The following is a 21,309-nucleotide window of genomic DNA, read 5'->3' as shown; positions in this document are numbered from 1 at the left end:
AATATTTGTTACACTATGTAAACAAATGTAAAATTAAAAACTCTATCTGTGATTTAAATGTAATGATATTGGCTTGATTAAACTAATAACAGAACTCCGAGATTAAAAATGTTAATTATTATATTTTAAATGTTATATGTAAACTTTCTTCTTTATGCATATTGCTGAATGTGAATTTTTATTTTCAGCATTTTGCTTGATGAAGCAGGACATATCAAGTTAACAGGTAGGTAACACTTATTAGTATAGCACTTTCTGAACCTATTTCTGTTTAAGCTCTTAGTTTTAAGCCTCCTTTATATATAATGATGTCTTGAGTAAGTGACAGCCATAATTAGCTGTTTAGAAATTTTTTTATTGGACACACTTAATCTGTACACTTTTTACTATATAATGATGCTTTACCTAATATTAAGTATTATATCTGTTGAAATACTCTAGACAATAGAAGACTGTCTAGAGTACTTCATCTGATGGGTTCGTTGTTTACCAGATCCTAATGTTCACACAGGTTCTATGGACATTACTTACCCTGTTGGCTACTATTAGACTTGATAAATTGCCATCTGAGCAGCAATATTGCTGGAAAGTGCAATAGAAGAAATGTAAACTACCCACTTATCAAGATTTACTGTGAAACACTTTTTAACTAAAGATCAAGAGGTTATAGACCCAGGCTAAAGTTGCTGACTGGGAGACTTTTAGTGCATAGTAAAACTTCTGAAATACAATTCCCTTTTTTTTTTTCCTCATTTCATTTCTGGATTATCACTTTTAAATGCATATGAAATCCAGAAAAATGTTCTGTGAGGAACAATTAAAATAAGTATATTCTAGGAAATGGTTTGTAGAAAAGACTTTGACTACTTGGAAACTGAATTGCTATGAATTTCTGAAAGCTTTAAATTACACTTAAGGTGATTCTTCTGTATTATAAATTAATATATATATTAAAATACATTTTTATCTATAGATATTACTGTTAGATTCCAAGAGCAAATGAAGTTTTTGACCTCTCCAAGACTTCATAGATATGATGATTATAAAATGCATGATTTTTGAAGTTCTACACAATATATTTAAATCCAATTAAATTTTAAAATTCTCCGCTCCTTCTGAAAGCAGAAGGAATAATTGATGAGATTATTGATTGGCAACCATTTCCCCTTTGATAGAAGGGAACTGTGGGAGCTTTTTCTTGCAATTTGGGCCAGTATCAAGGACTTGAGTATTCAGTGGCATTGTTCCTACTAGGGGAAAAAGTATTCTGGCAATGAAGTGGGCAGATATGCCAGGCTACTGAATTTGAGTCATGTTGCAGAATTATGTAACTATGATATTTTTAGCCTGATTTTATTTATTCATCATTCAGTAATACTAGACCGTGTGGACATTCTTCTCTTTGAAATTCATTTTACCTGTATCCAAATTTATGTGACTAAAGCAGGCAGTAAACAGAGAAAGCCAGAACTTTGGATTGTCTTAAGGCTGTAAATGTGTAGTATTTCAGATACTGAGTTACTTTGGGTTGTAATATTGATGGCTAATCAACAGTTTAATAAGACTCACAGTATGGTTTTGGTTGCATGTAGTGAACTACATGTCTGCAGCATCTCTAGATTTCTGCAGTATCTTGTTTCATGAAGACCTAGGATGATCACATTGTATTCCTCAAAGCAAACAAAAGCTGTCAACACTTTGATTTTGAAATACTGTATACAATATTGCTTCCCCCACACCAAAAAAATTCTTTACTGGCTATATTCTTGTAATGCTGTTGTTGTAGACTTCGGACTCAGCAAAGAATCAGTAGATCAAGAGAAGAAGGCCTATTCTTTCTGTGGTACTGTAGAATACATGGCACCTGAAGTAGTAAACAGGAGAGGGCACAACCAGAGTGCTGACTGGTGGTCCTTTGGTGTTCTCATGGTACTGTATGCTTCGTTGCTTACCTTACCTAAGGTCACAAATACATGATGTATGTCTAAAGTGGAATGGGAAATAGTCTCATGTGAAATAGTTTGTTTAGAGTAAGTGTGTTTGGTTCTAGTTATGAATGCTTGGGGAAGGGGAAGAGAGAATTTAGTGACTGAATTGCTACTGAAATAGCAAATAATTTGAATAAATTATTTTCGTCTGTAAGAACTTACTGGGAGCTGCGAAGGTCCTGGGTGCAGTTTGTTAGTAGTACAGAACAGTTGTAATCACTGTGAAACGTCAGTTTGTGTATTTATTTTGTGTGGTACTTGAGAGTTAAAGAAAAAAGTCTGAAAACTTGGTTCAATTGGAATATTAATTACACTTTTTTAAGACTCAGCTTGTTGAATGAGTTCTGGAGTAGTGAAATAAGCCACTAACTGCCAGCATTGTGCCTTTGCTGTGATAGGTTAAAGCATCAGGCTGAAATATGAATATTGACATTAAAAGTGAAGTACTGGTTTAGAAGTAGTTAGTGCCTTTTTTCAAGGTATGACAACTTCTAGAGATAGGTTTTGGAGGGAATATTATTACTTTATTTAAAGGAATGCTTACAGATGCAAAATACTCCTGCATCCATTATATGACACTTCCCACTGGCTTTTGTCATGTAAAGTGCCAGTGAAAACAAAATTCTAGGTTTGTGAACTCTTTGGATAATCTGTTAAAAGCTCAAGTCAGTATGTTTAATATAGTGATAAGGAACAGATCAGTACTTAACAATTTATTTGAGCAATTGGGAAGAGAAATGTTGATTTAGATTAACATTTGTTCTTTTCAGTTTGAAATGCTTACTGGTACGCTACCATTTCAAGGTAAAGATCGAAATGAAACTATGAATATGATTCTGAAGTAAGTATATCTTCTTACTTTTTGAAAAGTCAGAAAATGTAATTTTTAAATGTCTTAACTGTTTGTGCTTGAAGAGCATTAAGCTAGAACAGGAATAAAAAAACAAAGCCCCCTTCCCAGCAAGGTTTAGAACACAGACCGTTCACATACTGCAGGAATTAAAGTCTTGGGGGATGAACTTTTTATTTTCTTTGTAGCTATGTAATAAAGATAAAACAAAGCAGTGACTTAGAACAGCATGTTATATACCTCTTGTATGGTTATGCTCTCCTGCCAGTGTTACAGCACACCTTACTTTGCAAGCAGTAGTTAATCAGGTGTTGCTTTGTGTGTGTGTGTACAGAGAGTGCACTCACGTCCTCACATTTTTCATATTAACTTACCCCAGTTACAACAGAAGCTGTCTGACAGGACAAACTGGGTAAACTGGTGATTAGTAAGTGAAGTTGTTGGGCAAATATGCTCTCCTCGTTATTTGTGCTTAGCTAACAAAGAAGTTCCTCCAGACCACATGCAGAGCCTTGGGCCTTTCGAGGGGGTGGTGGGGAAGGGGGTGAGAGGGAAACTCATCTTAACTTCCCCTCAGTATGTTTATGGTGAAAGCAGATGGATTAGATCCCTAGCCTTGCTGCTGAAGAATTTCTTGCCTTAGCATAATTCCTTTCATAAAATAAGGTTGGTAAATCAGTAAGCTTTTGTCTAATAGCTTAGTGAGCCATTGCTTGAGGCTGTTGCTTCAAGGGGAATATTAGTAATCGCTTCAGGGCAAGTACTGTGGGATTTGATGAGTTCTGGCCTCAGTTCTAGTGGATGTATTTTTGTGGTAACTAACTGGTGACTTGGAGATACCTTTGAAAATACGTACATACTCCTGAGAGAACAGTTCTAGTCTACTTGTTTTGAGGGCTTGGGTGGACTTGGGGTTTTGGTATGGTGGGTTTTGTGTGTGTTTTTGAAAACCACTCCTATAATGTGAAACTTAAACTGAGTGAAACGAGTACACACCACAAGACTTTGGACTACATCGTTGATAGATAAAATTGTGCAATGAAACCTAAGTAGACAATTTTTAGTAAGATGCTTTGCTTCTTTTCTGTTTTTGTTTAGAGCAAAACTTGGAATGCCTCAGTTCCTCAGCCCTGAAGCACAAAGTCTTCTGAGGATGTTGTTTAAAAGGAACCCATCAAATAGATTAGGTTGGTTCATTTATTTGGATCTTTGAAATAAAAATAGTTGGGTCAAATTGATTATTTAAAGAAAATAGTAGCTAGAGACTCTCAAGCTCCAGATGGGCCAGTAAGATTTGGATTTACATACCATTTCGTGTTAGTTTGGATCATGACTTCCTGGGTTTGGCTACTGAATGGTCACTTTTTTGGACCTGTGACACTTAGCACTGAGCCGAAACTGTGACTCTGTCAGAGCAAAGACTATTGACTCTGTAGTTATGGGCTTCTTGTATGGTTTGCTTCCCTGGTGAGGTATAAACTACTTAATTTTGCATCCTTGGAATATTTCTGTATTTACAGTTCCCTCAACCATGTCTATGCAATTTTTTTAGAAACTAACTAAATTTTAGTGTAATGCTCTTCAAAAACTACTCAAAAGTATTTAAAATACTGTATTTTCTTTGTTCAGGAGCTGGTTCAGATGGAGTTGAAGAAATCAAGAGACATCCTTTTTTTTCTACTGTTGACTGGAATGTAAGTCAAAATCTGAATGATAAAGCTGTCTAATTTTTCTGTTTTGCAGCATCTGAATATGGCACAATAAACACTGCAGTACTGCTGACTTTACCTTTTGGCTTCTGCTATAATCTTACTTGGCATCTGGAGCTGCAGTATTTGTGGTATAGGGAATATTTCTTTTTAAATAATTAAGAGTTGCAGCTTTCTAAAGCTTAATTTGTCTGTTAGAGCATTTGTAGTTGGGAGAGAATGTTGGTGTTCCCTGTGTGCAAAAGCCTTCTCTTCAGTAAGTGTGTAGTGCTTCCATGTGGGGAACACAAACTCACTGTTACTCTAATTCCCTCTGACTTCTCTCTACTTGGCCACCACACACTCTATTTTATCAGTCATACTCCATTCACAGTTGAAGTATTGACTCTGGTGCTCTGACATGGTCAGAAGTCTGTTCAAGTTCATGATTGCCTGCTTAAATTTTGAACCATTTATTGAACTAAATACCAGCAAGGAAGTTAGATCTGCAGTTTAACCTTTTCTTTTTCCCCTATTTTTTTTATTTGACAGTGCTTTGTATTTATTTCAGTATGGTCATGTTGATGACCACTTCTGCACTGTATCTCATTACTTCTTTAGGATGAATTCAGATTGTTCTTCCTTGGATATATTAGTATTTTTTTAATTGAAATCTGTTGCGTATTCCTGTACAGGAAGATTAAATGTAAAGAACTCCAAAAAACAGATCTGAAGGGATGAGAGAAATGTCAAGAAAGTGTTCTTAGAACTTCTTGAGTTTTGCATGGGGCTTCTACATCATTTGACATGAAATTTTCTCTTCCTTAACTGCAAATGGGACTCATTGCTGACATGAGATCGTTTGGGTTATGCATTTTTTTAAAGCATGTGTAAAGGAGGAAAAAAAGGAGGAGCCATTGTTCTGCTGTCTTTTCCCCCAGCTTAGTTTAGTGAACTAGGAAAACTTTGAATAGAGCTTTGAGAATTGGCAGACCCTTACAAAGAGGGGCAAGTCTGTCAGTTAAGTCTTTGGGACTGTATTTCCCTGTCTTCCTTTTGGGTGGGATGGTGAGAGAGTAGCAGTGAACCAGTCCTGAGGTGGTGATTGAAGGTAGGATGCGCTGAGGTTGTTCTCTGTTAGTAATAATGAATAAGCCAGACTAGTGATAAGTAGCAGCCTGCTGTTGTAGTTTGAAAAGTGAGGGTCTGGTAGATGAGAGATTCAGAAGAATAAGGGAAAAGCTGTATGGTGTTTGACTTGTTTGGCAATATTTCCTATAGCATTTCAGTTCAGAGGTGCATAGAATAATTCTCTTGTTCCATATATACAGGTGGCTTTTTACCTGCTATATATGAGTTACTCTTTCAGAAAATTGTTTTAATACAATAGTAACACTTGAGTTGCTTTTCCTTTGACTTGACAAAATCACAACACCCATTGCAATTTTATTCATTCTTTATTATGTGACTTTGTCCTTCTACTTCAGAAACTGTTCAGAAGAGAAATCCAGCCCCCATTTAAACCTGCATCAGGAAAGCCAGAAGATACCTTTTGTTTTGATCCAGAATTCACAGCAAAAACACCAAAAGGTAATTGTGTGTGGTTAGAAATTGGTCAGGTTCGTGGGACAAGGGCTCAAATTAATGTTAACAACAAGCTTACTAAGAGAAAAAGCCTGTGACAAAGTTAAAAGGAAAGGGTGCAGCAGGGTTCCAGTACTTTGAAGGAGTACCTTCTCCTCAGCAGGTTCCTGGTTTTTAAATATTCTGCTAAACTTTGATTCACAAAAGAAAAAACAGGAATATTAATGGCTGACTTAAAATTTCTAGTTTTCCAGACACACAGTGTTTAGGGAAGGGGGGGAAAGTGTAATTCTAAAAGTAAACTAAATTTGATTCCAGTAGGGGTTACTATTTAGGATGAGTATTCCACTGAAAATGACGTGCTTTCAGTAACGTCCTTGAGGCTGTTAATTATTACAGTTATTAAAATTGCATTGCAGCATTTTTTTCACTGAGCTGTTCCCCTCGCTGCCCATGCTGGATTTGACTTTACTCTTGAGTAACTGGTGATTGAAAGGTAGAGGAGGGTGGGGAAAACATACACTGGATGAGCTATCTGTACTACTAGGTCAGTAGTTCATGAAGATGAATCTTTAAAATATCCCTCAGGTGTTTTCACTATGAAAAGTTCCAAGTAACTGAACTTCGAAACAAAGACAGTAAGCACAAATGCTTACTGCTCAGTATGCTTTTAACTTTCACTTCAGAGTTTCTTTTGTGATTGTTTTTCTGCTGCTGCATCCAGCTTTTAAAACCACTTGTTTCTTTCTTTGGAGAAGTCTGTGTTTATGCAGGCTACACAGAATTATCAAGCTGTGCTTACTGTGAAACTTAAATGGTGAATTCAAAGGTGCACATAATATAATCTGAGGAAAAATTTGATTCTAAATATTCAGTAGTATTGGTAATTGAATGTTCTTGTATTGCCTCACTTCTGCCTTGCCAGCAGCATGTAAACTGCTGAAGTAGCAAAATCTGCGGGCGCTGCTCTTTGCAATGCACTCCTTGAGCACAAGGCTCTGATCTTTATTTCTTATGAGTAGTGCTGTGCTTTGATAAACTTCTTCCTTAAAACATGTATTTGTACATTAGTTCCTGCATGATTTTGTGATCTCAGATAAAACCCAGGGATAATTGTTTTGAGTTTCTTACTGAAATAGAAGACAGATAACTGCCTAGAAGTCTTAGTCAACATCTGGCATTGCCCTTGTTTGCTGCCCTTCTCTCAAAATGCTTCCTCCAACACATCTCTCTGGAATAAAATAGCCTTGCTAAGATCTAGCTATGCTAATTAACTCTGTATCCCACCAGATTCTCCAGGAGTCCCACCTAGTGCGAATGCACATCAGCTCTTCAAAGGATTTAGTTTTGTCGCGACGACTACTGCAGAAGACCATAAAATATCACCCCTCACCAATATACTGCCAATAGTACAGGTAACACTTCATTTTTTGGGAAACTTTTTTTTTTTACATGCTAAAGATTGACCAGTATTTAGTGTTTACAGTCTGTTCTGGTTTGTTGGGGAGACTGTTAGAAAATGTGAGTTAAGATGCTCCCATGGGATATTTTTAAAATTTAAAAAGCAAGTTGCTGGTGTTCTGGAAGTAGAGTTGTGCAGAGATCAGCGATGGGCAACATGCAATTAGATATGAATTTTAGATGAATTTTGGGTGAAATCACACAGGTTATATACATTTGTTACTGCGAACATGGCAAGCTAAAAGACTGCTAACTGGCTGCACACACTGTTCACACCAAACTGATTGGTTAGTAATTATAACGAGTTCTGATAAGCATATCTTACAGCTAAACATTGTTAGTTTACCTTCGCTGTCCAAAAGCATCCGCACACCTGTTCTTATGACCATCTATTATGGCTGGTTCTTGACATGTTCACTTACTCCCGAATACCTTCCCATAACTCCTTGGTTTAGGGCAGTTTGTACCCCTGTCTTCAAGGCCTCTGTGTTTTGAGAATGTGGTTACCAGAATCCTCTCAGCATTAGTAACTTTGCTGCCTCGGGAGCTTAAGGTTATTGTCAGGGCCTGTGTCTGTGAGGAGAGTCAGGCTGCTGGCAGGCCTGCTGCCTTCCCAGACAGAATTGGGAAGAGAAAACATTGACAAAAGAAACTTTTGTTGTTAGAAACAGTAGCATAGCAAAGAACATCTTGTTGCTTTAGATGACAGCTTGTATGTGTTTGTGTGTTAAAGCAACTTCATGGCAACAGCGCGCAGTTTACTGATGTGTATGAGCTGAAGGAGGATATTGGTGTTGGTTCCTACTCTGTTTGCAAGCGATGCGTACACGTAGCCACAAACATGGAGTTTGCTGTAAAGGTAATCTGAAGAAATTTCACTGTGACACTTCTGAGATTGTGTAATAGATCTGTACATTTAGATGCATCAATTTTCCAGTGAGCATAACTGTTTATATGCCATGACAAATGAAAACCAACGTTTTGTTCCTTTGTTGAAATTACATATTGGCTTCTTTTTGTGGGTAAAGTTATGGCCTTGAGGAACTGGCTTTGCAATTACAGTCTTGAAGCCTGAAAATACTGTATGATGATGAGAGCACCTGGAATAAAATAAGATTCAGAAGATCTTATCCACAGAGAAGTAGTGGTGCTTCAGATAGTCTGTTGTGTTTCCTTGTGTGCTGAAGTAGAATAAACAGCATTAACAATATAATTTTAACTTCGAGCAAGGAGAGAGCAAGATATGAATAACCAGTGGGATGTGAAGCTGGAAGATGAATTAGTCATGATTAGTAAGAAGTAATGAAGTCTAGAATATTTTTTATTCTGTTGTTGAAGTGAGAATATAAATAGAAAACAATTTCTATTTAATAAAGGTTTTAACCAAGGTGTTTTTCATGTTGCAGATAATAGATAAAAGCAAGAGGGATCCTTCAGAAGAAATTGAGATTCTCATGCGTTATGGACAACATCCAAATATTATTACTCTAAAGGATGTACGTACCTCTTTTTCTCTTCTACCTCTGAATGTGCAGTAGTCAGTAATACGTCTCAAACTCCCTACATCAATATTTAAGTTTCTTTTACATAGCAAGATATAACAGGAGAGCAGTGCATAGTGTTGAGTATTTAAAAATAAGCCGTTGTCCTGTGATAGTAACTTTTTCTAAAGGTTGTTTAATGGAGTTGAAGTGAGAAATTAGATAAAGGTTAGACATGCTGTATTTCTTCTTATTTCAAATGAGTAGCTAACGTGCTGGTAATCTGAAAAAGCAGTTGTGTGATGTCCTGTGTGTGCAAGGTGCCAGCAGTTAAAAAAATGTCCGCAGAGAGGAGAGCAGTAAGGACTAGTAGGGATTCTCTTCTTAGGGCAGAAGTTCCTAGACTAAAAAATTTGATTCCGAGTCATGAATTAACAATTGCTTACCTCAGTGTCTCACAAAACGACACACCAGCTGTCTCACACTTCAAGCTTTAAGGCTTCTGAATTGCAGAATTAAATTTGACGGTCCCTACTCTTTGTGCTTTATGAGTGAGTAGCTGCACAGTCTAGTCTACAACTGTCACTTAACACGATGTATAATCTATAGATGATCTCTTTTAATAGATAGTGTTTGTTTATATACATATGCATGTGTTAAACTTCTCATCAGGTGTACGATGATGGTAGATTCATATACCTGGTCACTGAACTCATGAAAGGAGGAGAGCTGCTCGACAGAATTCTCAGGCAGAAGTTCTTCTCAGAACGAGAGGCTAGTGCTGTATTATACACCATAACTAAGACTGTGGACTACCTGCACTGCCAAGGGGTGAGTGATTATTAACATTTATAAATATCTGAAGTATGGGATGCAGGGGGAAATGGGCAGCCCCTTTTCAGTGTCTGTGGAGACAGGACAAGGGGCAATGGCTGCAAGTTGGAGCACAGGAAGTTCCGCACCAACATGGGGAAGAACTTTTGCCCGGTGAGGGTGAGGGAGCCCTGGGACAGGCTGCCCAGGGGGTGTGGAGTCTCCTCTGGAGATATTCCAGCCCTGTCTGGACACCGACCTGTGCAATATGAGCTGGGGAGCTGCTTTGGCAGGGGGTTGGGCCCGATGATCTCTCGAGGTCCCTTCCAACCCCTATGATTCTGTGATTTCTGACACTGCTTCCTTCCCTGCTCTTAGAATTAACAAATCCCTTTTGTTACATGCTTTGGTTGACTTGGTTTTATGGCAGAAGGGAAGAAGATTTCTGAGTGGTTTTATGGCAGAGGTAAATAATCTAAATGGCCCATCCTGCTATTCTGGTGGGCCCTTTTGACTCTACTTTTAGTTTATGAAACAGCAGATATTTGTTCTTTTATGCTTTTTATCCATACTTATGTTAGTTACAGTTGTGCTGTGAGCCAGCAGGCTTTTTTTATGATGTTAGTTCAACCAAACTTGTTTTTCCATGAAAGTTTTATAATTGTGTAGAACTGTTAATAAGTGTGTTAATCTAGAGAATAGTTTTTATTAATTGCAAATTATGTATGAACAAATGTACATACAACTCTTGAATTCTTGTTAAAATTTCTTTGTTTAAAGGTAGTGCATCGAGACCTTAAACCCAGTAATATTTTATATACGGATGATTCCAATAATGCTGACTCTATCAGGATTTGTGATTTTGGCTTTGCAAAACAACTTCGAGGAGAAAATGGACTACTTCTAACTCCATGCTACACTGCAAACTTCGTGGCACCAGAGGTATTTTAAACTGCTCTTTGTTTTCTGTGCTGGTTTTCATGCATTGAGTACTTCAGCTTTTAAGTAGTGTCATAAAAAAAGAAAAATTCTGCTACTTTTCCCTAAGTATAATTATACATACTTAATAAACACTGGTGCATATGTTTATAATAAACCTGCTGTAAAAATACCAGAATCCAACCTTAAAAATAAGATGTTAGCCTGTTAAGAGTCCTAAGAAGTGATGTTCTGGTAGCAAGCCATACTACTTGATAGTTACTGTAACATGTACATTGAAAAATAATCAAACCTCTGAAATTATCCTGGGATTGATCCTGGGATCCCTTCCTTATGCTGCACAGTGGTATTGATTTGGGGTTTGTTTAGGGTTTTTTTTAATACCTGAAAAGCCTTTAACACTCATTGTCTTCTAGGTCCTCATGAGACAGGGATATGATGCTGCTTGTGACATATGGAGCTTGGGTGTTCTTCTGTACACAATGTTGGCAGGGTGAGAAATATTTCTTAGCTTTTTTGTTTACCTAAATTCCAGCATGCTGCCTGAATCCATGCTTTCATTAAAATTGCAAGGTATTACCTCATGGATTTGAACACAGAAAGACAAGGACACAACTGGAACAAGAAGCCTGAAGTAAATATGTACATAAATCTTGTCTTATCTTACCAGTAGGTTCAAGGCTTCTCTCTTTTATAGTGCATGACTGGGGGATGCCAAAGCCTCTGCCCAGTTTCCAGGAGAGAGTTCAGTCTGTGAAAGTATGTGGTAGTTTTCTTTTTACTCCTCCTGCCTCTTGTCCTCCCCACCCTTGTAGTCGCTTCCTTGTATCTTCTGCCACAGGCTTGACTCCTGGCCCTTTTGTAAAACACCCTGGCTTGTAATCTCTTAAGGTTTTGAAACCTTGAAACCTTCATTAAGCACCGTGAAGCACTAGTGGGTGTATGACAAAATGTTTTCTAAATTCTGCTTTACCAGAAAAATAGTGGATATGTTTTTTCTCACAGATCAATACCATTAGAAACTCTGCATTTGTAGTTCTGTCTGTAAAGTCACCACCAACACTATGATTCTGTTCTCACTGCTCAGGTTCTGAATGATTTAGGTGCAGGCATGCAGGTATTGGGCAGTATACTGCCTACACACTTGAGAAACTGTCTGAACAGAAGGTATGGTAGGCCAAAAGCATGGGAAAAGAGTTGGATCAGCCTGAATCCACATCTTTCCATTTCGTTCCTCTTAAGATCATCAACTGCAAGCCAGTGGCTGGGATAGTTCCTAAACATCTGTTGATGATCCTGGTTGATCCTCCTTCTATGCAGAGGTTTCAAAGTACCAAGACAGAATTGTTTAAGCCTAATTATCACTGTTTGCAAACTAATTTGAAATCTAAGGGTTTATTATGATGTAACTACTTAATCAAAGTAAGATTTGGGTTCTATAGTTAAGACTAATTTGGTAGTAGCCTGTGATCATAGGAGGTGCCAGAACATTGTAATACTCTGTGTTGTTCAAAGTGATTCACACCATGTTTCAGATTTGCAGGTTAAGTTCTTTCGAGTTCATTCCAGCAGGATTTGTAGGAAGTAAGCCAGATTTAGGGGAAACCCTGTTAGCAGCCTCAAGAAACAATGATCTTGGGGTTTAACCTTCCCAAATGCACTTAAGGAAAAACAATCACGAAGATTTTCTCGTAGCTTTTCCCTGAATGGTAGGTGTGTGCACCTTGTGCTCATTGCCTGCCTAGTTAAATGCACATACCCTAAACATGGCATTACTCTGGGCTTTTATTGGCTTAGGGTGCTGTTCCAGGTTTGGATTACTGTACATGCCCTGGTAATCTAGCATAATCTGTGTTAATGATTCACTGCTATTAAACTTGAAAGTCTGTGCTGATTTGAATGCATTATTAAGATACTAATTTAAGACATCTTTTTAGTCTGTTTCCCACTTAATCTCCTTGATTAACCACAACTATGACGAAGAGCAAATAATATTATTAAATATTTCATATATTAGCATTTCTTCTTCAAAACCATATCTAGTGTGTTTCTGTCAGCAGTGGGATATCTAATCAGTGATACACAAGACTTTACCAGTTTTTTGCAACTTATCTATAACATGGTGGTGTGTTTTTTCTTTCAACAGCTATACACCATTTGCCAATGGTCCTAATGATACTCCAGAGGAGATCCTGGTACGGATAGGCAGTGGAAAATTCTCTTTAAGTGGAGGCAACTGGGACACTGTTTCAGATGCAGCAAAGGTGTAAATGTGTTTTGTTGTTATATATTTGTGCAATTCAAATGAACATTTACCGGACTCTATAAAATAGACTAGACAAACACTGTAGTTTGCTGTTAGGTCATCTAGGGCAAGGTTGTGCTCAAAGCAGGGCTAGCCATGAGATCTGACCAGGTAGCTCAGGGTGTTATTCAGTCTCATTTTTGGAAATCTCCAAGGGTGGAGACTGACTGACTTGCCTGGGAAGGCTTTTCTGTTGCTTGGCTAGTGTAATGAGGAAAAAGCTGCTCTTAATTTCAAGCCACAGCATCTCATGTTTTACTTCGTTCTCTGTCTCTGTGCCTTTGTGTTCCTTTAGTCAGCACGGCCAGTGACCTCCTTCACTCTGCTTGCCCAAGATGCTGTCAGCCACCTTGGATGCCAGGTCTTGCTGGCTGTTCAGGTTCAGCTTGTCAACCAGAACCTCCTGGTTGTTCTCAGCAAAGCTGGTCCCCAGCCAGTCAATCCCCACCCTGTACCTCAGTAAGGATTTCTTCCTTTCCAAGTGCAGGACTTCACATTTGCCCTTGATGAATTTTGTAGGGCTCTGGTGAGCCCACTATTCCATCCTGCCTAGGTGCCTTGGATGGCTGCTCTGCCCTTGAACTCATTAGCTCTTTACCTGTGCCTCATGTGCCCCACTACAAACTTGTCAGTGTGTGTTCCCTCTTCCTTAGGTCACTGAAAGATTGTAAATGAGATCGGTCCCAATGTAGGCTTTCCTAAGTTTTTATTGGACCAAAATTGGATGTTTGTAGGATTCCTTAAATGGAAGGATAACTTTTTTTACAGTTAGCTGTTAGTTCTAGTAGCTAACCAGTCTTGCATTGACTTCCTTTGCAGTGAAATTTCTTAAACTCTGGTCAATGCTGAAGTCATCAGGTCTTTTGTCTTTGTTAGTACTTCTAGCAATTAAACTAGTTCTTCAACAACCAAACACATCTAGATATCTTGCCAAAAGTCTCAATCACCTTGATTATGCAGCTGTCCTTTTTATTTGAAGACAGCATCTCTCATCAGTTGCTGTCTGTGTTCTCTGGGTTTGGTGTCAGCCTGGTCCATAGATATCTTAGTCACTACTGTTACCTTTTATAAAGCTTGGCATTAATATTAAATCTTTTTCCTAATCCTTTGGAACTGCACTGTTTGTTCACTTCAGTGGGAGTGATTCAGAATACTTGTTGGCTGATGCTGTCTTAGCACAAGTAATTCACTTCTGTATATTTAAGAATGCTTAACATTTTGTACCTAAAACAAAGGGAACATTCTGTCAGCATGTTCGTGTTTTGGTTTCTTTCAAGCTATTCCCATTTCTATTCTGTGTCCTTCCTACCCAGCTCTTCTTCTGACCAACGTTGTAATTAGTAGCTTATTGCTAATGCTTCTAAACTGGCAAAACCAACTGTCCATTTCTGGTGGCTTTATTCTTCATATAATTCCTTGAAGAGGAAAAAAACCTAATTGGTATATCACTATATATAAATTAAATTGTACTGTGTAGCCAGCACACCCCAAATGTGTAGCATGAATGAAGAGAAATGTTTGCAAATGATCACTTTCTTCCATAAAATCTGCTATCTTTTAATAGGATTTCTAGTCTTTTAAAGATCATATTAGTAACACAGTGAAATGAAATGCACAAGCAACAGTAGGTTCCTTAACAATAAAGGCTGGCTCTGTTAGACTGATTAAATAGTACAACACATTGTTTTCAGGCTTCCGCGGTGTCAGGGCACAGAATGATCCGATTTATCTGCTGATTTGTGTGTGTCTGCATTGTGTTAATCCCTGCCACATAGGGTACTTGTTTCATTGCTACTCAAATTACTGCTTTAAAGTCTGTATTAAGATTGCTTTAACTTTTGTTTTTATCTAGGACTTGTTATCACACATGCTTCACGTAGATCCACATCAGCGGTATACAGCAGAGCAAGTGTTAAAACACTCGTGGATAGCCTGTAGGGACCAGTTGCCACATTATCAGCTCAACAGGCAAGATGCACCACATCTAGTAAAGGTAAAACCACCTGACGACTGAGCATTGCTTGAGCTAGTGGAATAGCATTTAAAACTACAAACAGAACTCTTGGGTTTTTTTTTTTTAAGAAAAGAATGAGCTTGCTTTTGTTCTCTCTGGTACATACGTATTTAAGTTACATCAGCAGGCAAATTATTGGTAAACTGGATTGTTTAACCTGTGTGTGAAGAAAGGGGTTTTTCTGGATGTTTTGGCTTCAAAGATTAAGGCAGCCTTGGGTATATAGGAACCTGATAAGGCTATCTCAGCCTGAGCCTTGCACAGACCTTGTAACATTCTTATTCGGGAAATGTTTTGAGATTCATTTCTGGCTGGCTCACACTGTGCTTTCCTAATGTAAATTAACAAACTACATTACAGTTTTTCCACCAGTATTATATCTGTGTTTCTCTACTTGTGCTTCTGCCCTGCAACACAAAAACACTGTACTGCATGCAGCCAGCTTTTAAGTTGACTTTGGTCTGGATTCAAGAGCAAGGACCTGTCATAGCAAGGCCTAATTGTGTTGTGTTCCTAAGTTGGGACCTGAATAGCCTTTTAAAGGGCTGCATTTGGTAAATTGAGGATAATGATGCTTGGAAGGTACTAATTCTGATGCACATTAAAAGGTTATTCCTGCATCTCAAGTATGTAAAAGAAAAATACATGGTAAAGAGAACAAAGTGTCAGATATTTGTGCTTAGAAACCTGAAGGAGCTGGCAATAAATACGTTTGGTTTTTTTTTCCAAAACAAACTTAAGTCTGCGTGACCTGCCAGAAGTCCTAGGGATTTTTCTGGGTTAATTAAGAATTTAGAATTCACTGGCTTTATTTTCTGATAAAAATGACCTTTACAGCCTTTTTGTATTTTTCCTTGTTCCCTAGGGAGCCATGGCTGCTACATATTCTGCACTGAATCACAAGACATTTCAGCCAGTGTTAGAGCCTGTTGCAGCCTCAAGTTTAGCTCAGCGACGGAGCATGAAAAAGCTAACATCAACGGACTTATAGATCCACTGGGACACCTTAGCAAACAAGAAGCGAGGGGAAAAATCCAATAAGTGGCTCTCTTTTGCCTGACCTGTGATGAAAAGGCATCTATGGTTTCCTGCTACACTACTTGAATTCTGTAAAAGTCCTTTTTTAAAAAAGATAAGAAGAAAAAAATCCACAGGTTCATACTGTGTTGTTTTACAGGCTGTATCTGTTAAATTAATTTAAACATCAGGTACACCATGATGAATTTCTCTACACTGTCCTTAAGAAATCTGTTGCAAATATTATTTCACGTTCTGTATAGTTTTGCTGGGTTCATTTAAGAAATGGTTTAGGGGACCGTTGCCAATGACGAAGTTGTACATAAAGTGTCAGTGTAAGGTTTCTTTTCTTCACACCTTTAGACCCCTGTTGTGAAGGACAAGTTCGTAATTTTGTAATTGGGCACTTAATTCATTCAACTTAATTGATTTAACTTGTTCATTACTATTATCAAAAGCTGACTAATGTATTGTGCCGGTGTTAAATGCATTAGTGTTAATTGGGAAGGTCTGTGTTTGCATGGTGCCAGTAACCGGTAAGTTTATGTGAAAATACAAACAAAAGGGATGTGTAAGATCCTGCACTTTACTCATAAACTTAATTTGATCTCTTGTGACCCAAAAGAAATGCTGCTGGCTAACCAACGGCCTCGTTACAGGAAAATTAACATGCCTAGTTGATGCCACAAATAGTATTCTGTCCTGCACTGAGCTGGAGGAAGTAAGTATGTGTATGAACTGTCAACATTAAGGATCTAAGAAGCATTGATTGGTACCACTCTAAGCATTATGAAATACAGTCATTTTCTTATTTATATTGTCTATCCATTTGTACAGCAACCCTGTTACTGTTTCCTTGGCAGTCATTTCCACTGAATATACCCAATATTAAGTTTGGCATATAAGACAAGCTGACACTTTATTATAACAAATTTGGCACGTGGATTTTCTTTTTTATTTATTTGTTTTTATTTTTAATAGGACGTTGCTTCTATCTGAATCTCTCGCAGCATGTACAAATATTACAGAACATAAATGCAAAATTCTCTTTGCCTAACTGTAGGGGTAGCTTGGGAAAACAAATAAGCCTTGCAGTGTGCCCAGGTAAAGGAATTCTGACCAAGAAATTTCATGATTATGGACAAATTACTGACAATATCCTGTTGCCAGTGCTTGCACGCCCTTTCTGTCTCAGTGTTAGGACTTTCAGCTGTTTCTTAACTGCTGTGATGGAGAGGAAATGAATTCCAGGCCCAGAATTATCTTGGTTTTCTGACTCAAAACCAGTACTAACTGCTAGTAGCCTGGGAACTAACACATTGAGAGATGATGAGCTCAAAAGCTGTAGATGCCGCTGTGCAATTGTGCTGTCATGGCAGGATGATAAGCATTTTAAATATTAGTTCTGTTAGTGACTGTTAGACTGGTCATTTGGGTTCTCTAACTGCTCACAAACATCAAGTGTATTTCAAACTGATTTACCATCACTTAATTTCCAGTTTCAGTAGCTTTGGTAGTTACAAGGCACCAGTGAGAGCAGAACTCAGCGTTTTGAGACAGGAAAAAAAGTTTTCAGGAAAATTCTGGCCCAACACTGAGAGTGACAGTAGGGCCTCAGCTTTTAAAGAGCAGAGGCTGCTGGCTGGATTTTGCTTGTTACCTGTGAAGTACTTGGTGGCATTGGAAGCACTGTTAGATAAGTTGCTTGCTTTTGTTGTGGTGGGGGACGATGGAAATTATCTGGCCAGATAGTTAGGTATCAATATATGTAGATTTGAGACTTAATGAATATAGCAAACATAGGTGTGCTATTTGTATCATGCCAAGCATACCCCATACTAAATTTCTGGAGTGTTTGATAGATGTTGGAAGCTTTAGGGGCCATTTGTGCCTAGTTTTGAGGTGCCTGTTTGAAATGTGTGAAAGCTCATCGAAGAACACAACTGCTTCCTGGAAAGCTTATTGTTCAGTATAGAAAACCTGTCCATTGTGTGGCTGGTTCATCCTTCTTGATGTCATTACTGAACACCTTTGCCAGCAAGAATGACTCTGAGCCTCTTCACTCCGTTGGCTTCATTTTTTCTTTAAATTTACAAATGACTGCCAGAAGAATTTTAATTCACTCTAAGGAACAAAGGAAAAAAAAACCCAAACAACATACAAAGGGATAAAAATACAGCCCCTTCAGCCAAGGTCAAGGTATAATGTGGATTGAAAGGTAGTAGTAAAAACTATGTGGGTGATAGTGATGTGAGGCGTGGAACACTGCTAGAATGTCACACTCACATTGTCTTCAGCTTTCCCGTAAGGTAGCAGCTGGTTTTTAATGGCTTTATTCATGAATCATTCAACAGTGTTTATATTGGTATTGTCTTTCAGCTTGCTTAGAAGCACCACGTTATAAGCACCTTAAAAGCACTTTGCACAAAAGCAGTTGTAAGCAACTGAAGGTACTTAAGTTCTTCTTGGCGTATGACACACAAGTCATAAGAGGAAAAGTGCACCAGCAAGGAGGAGCAGAGAACTGAAAGCATCTTCTCAAAAGCTGATTTTTGTATTGTGACCAACCAAGTGGTACTCCTGAGGGAAAAGCAAGGTGTCACTGTCACAAAGTTGTCCTATCACAAGGAGAACGGACAAACACCTTTGTTCTATCTAACAGTGTACCCTGCTATGCCAGTTTTGATCCTTGGTTTGGGGGCAAAAGCATGTCCATCTCTGTATGAAACAGTTTGGATGTGCAGGGATACAAGAGAGTTCACTTGCAGCTTATTTTGTAGTACTGGGTGGTCATCTTTTCATGATACTTCTTTTGGAATTCCCTGCATACTTCTCGCCTCTTTTTTTTCCCTTTTCAAGCCTAGGGTTTGTTCAGTTAAGGAATCATAAAATTAGTGTGGTCTGCTCATGAATAAGCAGTAGAATGTTTGAAACGGAAGAGAAATTGGACCATGCTCTTGGCTTGAGGGAGAGCTCAGTGTAAATTGTTTCATATCAACTCTGCACAGTTCAAGACCACAAACTAGTTACGATCTTAATGTCTTACTGGCTGAGTCTTTTTAAAATGAAATTTCCACAGCAGCTTATTATGAAGAAATAGGTCCATGTACTATGTATTTAAAGGAATTTTTGGAGAAATAATTAATGTCTTAAATTCCATAATATTTTGGATATTGAGTCTGTTACTGATGCCACTGGTGTGTGGGGCTGCCAGTTATAAATGTGTGCGTGTTCTCAAGTGCAGGTACTGGAGGTTCCCACAGACACCAGCTATAGCTGGATGGAGGCAGGTTCCTGATGTGTTTTGCTGTTCTCTCACCCTATGGACACTGCCATTTCTGTCTTTGGTTATCCCTCTGATAGAAAGTGAGGAGCTCTATTGTATTCCAGTCTCCAAAATCCGTGCAGTGGCATCATCAGGGGCCAGTGGTGCATCACGAGCAGTACCCATACCTGAGAGTGCTACTGTGCCTGGAGTAATTTCAGCCAGCGTTTTGTGGGTTGTGTAGTCTTAATGCTGCTGTTAACATGTTGAGTGTTTGGGGGGTTTTCTCCTAAAAATAATAAGCCCCTAAGGAGTAGGTGGGCGAAGGGCACTGACCGTTTGAAGCCGAGCTTGTAGTATGGCTTAAATATTCTCCTTGCATCCAGAGAAGGCATCCAAAACCCTCCCCTGAGTCAGACTAAGCTTGAATTCTGTCTTCCGTGTTTTAATTACTTTTCTAAAGCTGATCTCCATAGGTCTGAGAGTTTACATTACCTTTAGCAAACTTCATCAGCTGGAAGTTACTTGTGGTGTACTTGCAAACTGGCTGTTTGCAGTAACAGACAGGTGCATCAAGGCCTGGCGCTCTGCCCTGAAATGTTACAACTCAAAAGCTGAGAGAGCTTGTAAGAATTGAGTGAAATTAATTTCAGGATGCTACAGCAGTTACTCTTATTTGTATTAATGAAATTAGGCTAAAATGTCAATGCATATTTGGGGGTTGATGTACTTTTGTAGCACTTAAGTTTTTCCCTTGTATCCACGATTAAAATCTGCAAATACTTGGTGGTGGGGGAAGAGATGAGCAGGTTTTCCTTTCTCAGAGTTTCCAAAAAGCTTCTGAAGCAATGATGCTAAGAGTCCAGATGTAACCCTGTGGGAGCTTGGTGTGTTTGAAAAAGTCTTGAAAGTTTATTCAGAAACTTCCTTGGGTCTGTACTGGTACCTGTTGGCAACAGGCCTGTGCTGCCAGTCATACTGTACCACCCTTCTGCATTAACACCTCTTCAGTGAAGTATGGTCTGAATGCTGGTTGTCCCTCCTTCAGTGAGTTTTGGGGTTGGTTGGGTTTGGTTTAAGATGTTTACTCCCCTTGCCAGACTATGTTGTTAAGTCTATGTTTTCCTTTGGGAACAGAAGGTGAATACAATTTGAAAAATCCAAATCCACCCATAGTGTGTAGCTGAAGCTGGCTTGAGTATTGCAGTAACTTAAGCCTCATCAAAAAAGTTAGTTACTGGTTTTCTTGAGACTTTTTTCCTGTGTAACAAAAACAAGCTCTTTGAAAGCTTTAAAAAAGATATTTAATTGATTACGTCTCTTAATTATTAAGATTTGGGCAATAGCTTATTACCAGTAGTGAGTTGGGATAACATGAAATCCTGTTTGGGGAGCTTGTTTCTTTTCTTAACTGTGAGAACTGTAAAGATGCTGGGGGTGGATCTCCTCCTCAGGACAAAGTGTTCCGAGTTTGCGTGTTTTGCATTACGAGCAGCGTTCGCTGAGTAATTAATTACGTTGTTGTAACATCCCAAGCACTTTGGCATCTTGCACTGATACTCTGATTAGAGCTAAAACTCTCCTGGCACCTGACTGGCTATCAATCTCAATAGACGAAAGGGCATTAATTGAAAACGGTGTGCAATGAATTACATGCTCTCTGAGGTACTTCAAAGGTGAAACTATACAAAAGGTCCCCGGTATCGGATATTGTAACTGTCATTTCTTTCTCTAAGCATATTGTGGATTTTGTATCATATTGTATTTATTTCATTTAATTTTAAAAGAAAAGAAATGTTTTCTTTAAAGCTCTGTATATATTGACATTAAAGTTTGCATTGTACTACGTTCTCTTCTCCTTGTAAGGCTGAATCTAGTAGTGCATTGTATGGTATGTTGTTTTT

At 38.4% G+C, this 21,309-nt stretch overlaps 1 protein-coding gene across 2 annotated transcripts in view; it reads left to right on the top strand.

Moving 5' to 3' along the window:
* The window catches only part of RPS6KA6 (ribosomal protein S6 kinase A6), a gene marked incomplete at both ends in the record, with an annotated part of 37,827 nt that extends 21,713 nt beyond the window's left edge, over positions 1-16,114 (top strand). The window contains 15 exons of one of the 2 annotated variants that reach the window (XM_084269138.1): positions 189-226; positions 1,787-1,929; positions 2,759-2,829; positions 3,937-4,025; positions 4,468-4,532; positions 6,014-6,116; positions 7,401-7,525; positions 8,305-8,430; positions 8,978-9,067; positions 9,725-9,887; positions 10,650-10,807; positions 11,221-11,297; positions 12,951-13,068; positions 14,962-15,102; positions 15,989-16,114. In XM_084269138.1, the coding sequence (XP_084125264.1) occupies positions 189-226; positions 1,787-1,929; positions 2,759-2,829; positions 3,937-4,025; positions 4,468-4,532; positions 6,014-6,116; positions 7,401-7,525; positions 8,305-8,430; positions 8,978-9,067; positions 9,725-9,887; positions 10,650-10,807; positions 11,221-11,297; positions 12,951-13,068; positions 14,962-15,102; positions 15,989-16,114 (1,633 nt within the window). The remainder of the gene's footprint in view (positions 1-188; positions 227-1,786; positions 1,930-2,758; positions 2,830-3,936; positions 4,026-4,467; positions 4,533-6,013; positions 6,117-7,400; positions 7,526-8,304; positions 8,431-8,977; positions 9,068-9,724; positions 9,888-10,649; positions 10,808-11,220; positions 11,298-12,950; positions 13,069-14,961; positions 15,103-15,988) is intronic. The other variant, XM_084269139.1, reaches the window with a different exon arrangement.
* Positions 16,115-21,309: the final 5,195 nt, after the last annotated feature.

This window comes from Gallinula chloropus (assembly GCF_964237585.1).
Source record: "Gallinula chloropus genome assembly, chromosome: 11".
NCBI classification, from domain to species: domain Eukaryota; kingdom Metazoa; phylum Chordata; class Aves; order Gruiformes; family Rallidae; genus Gallinula; species Gallinula chloropus.
The sequence above is the reverse complement of the archived record's forward strand: the minus strand, read 5'-3'. Positions and strand labels throughout refer to the sequence as shown.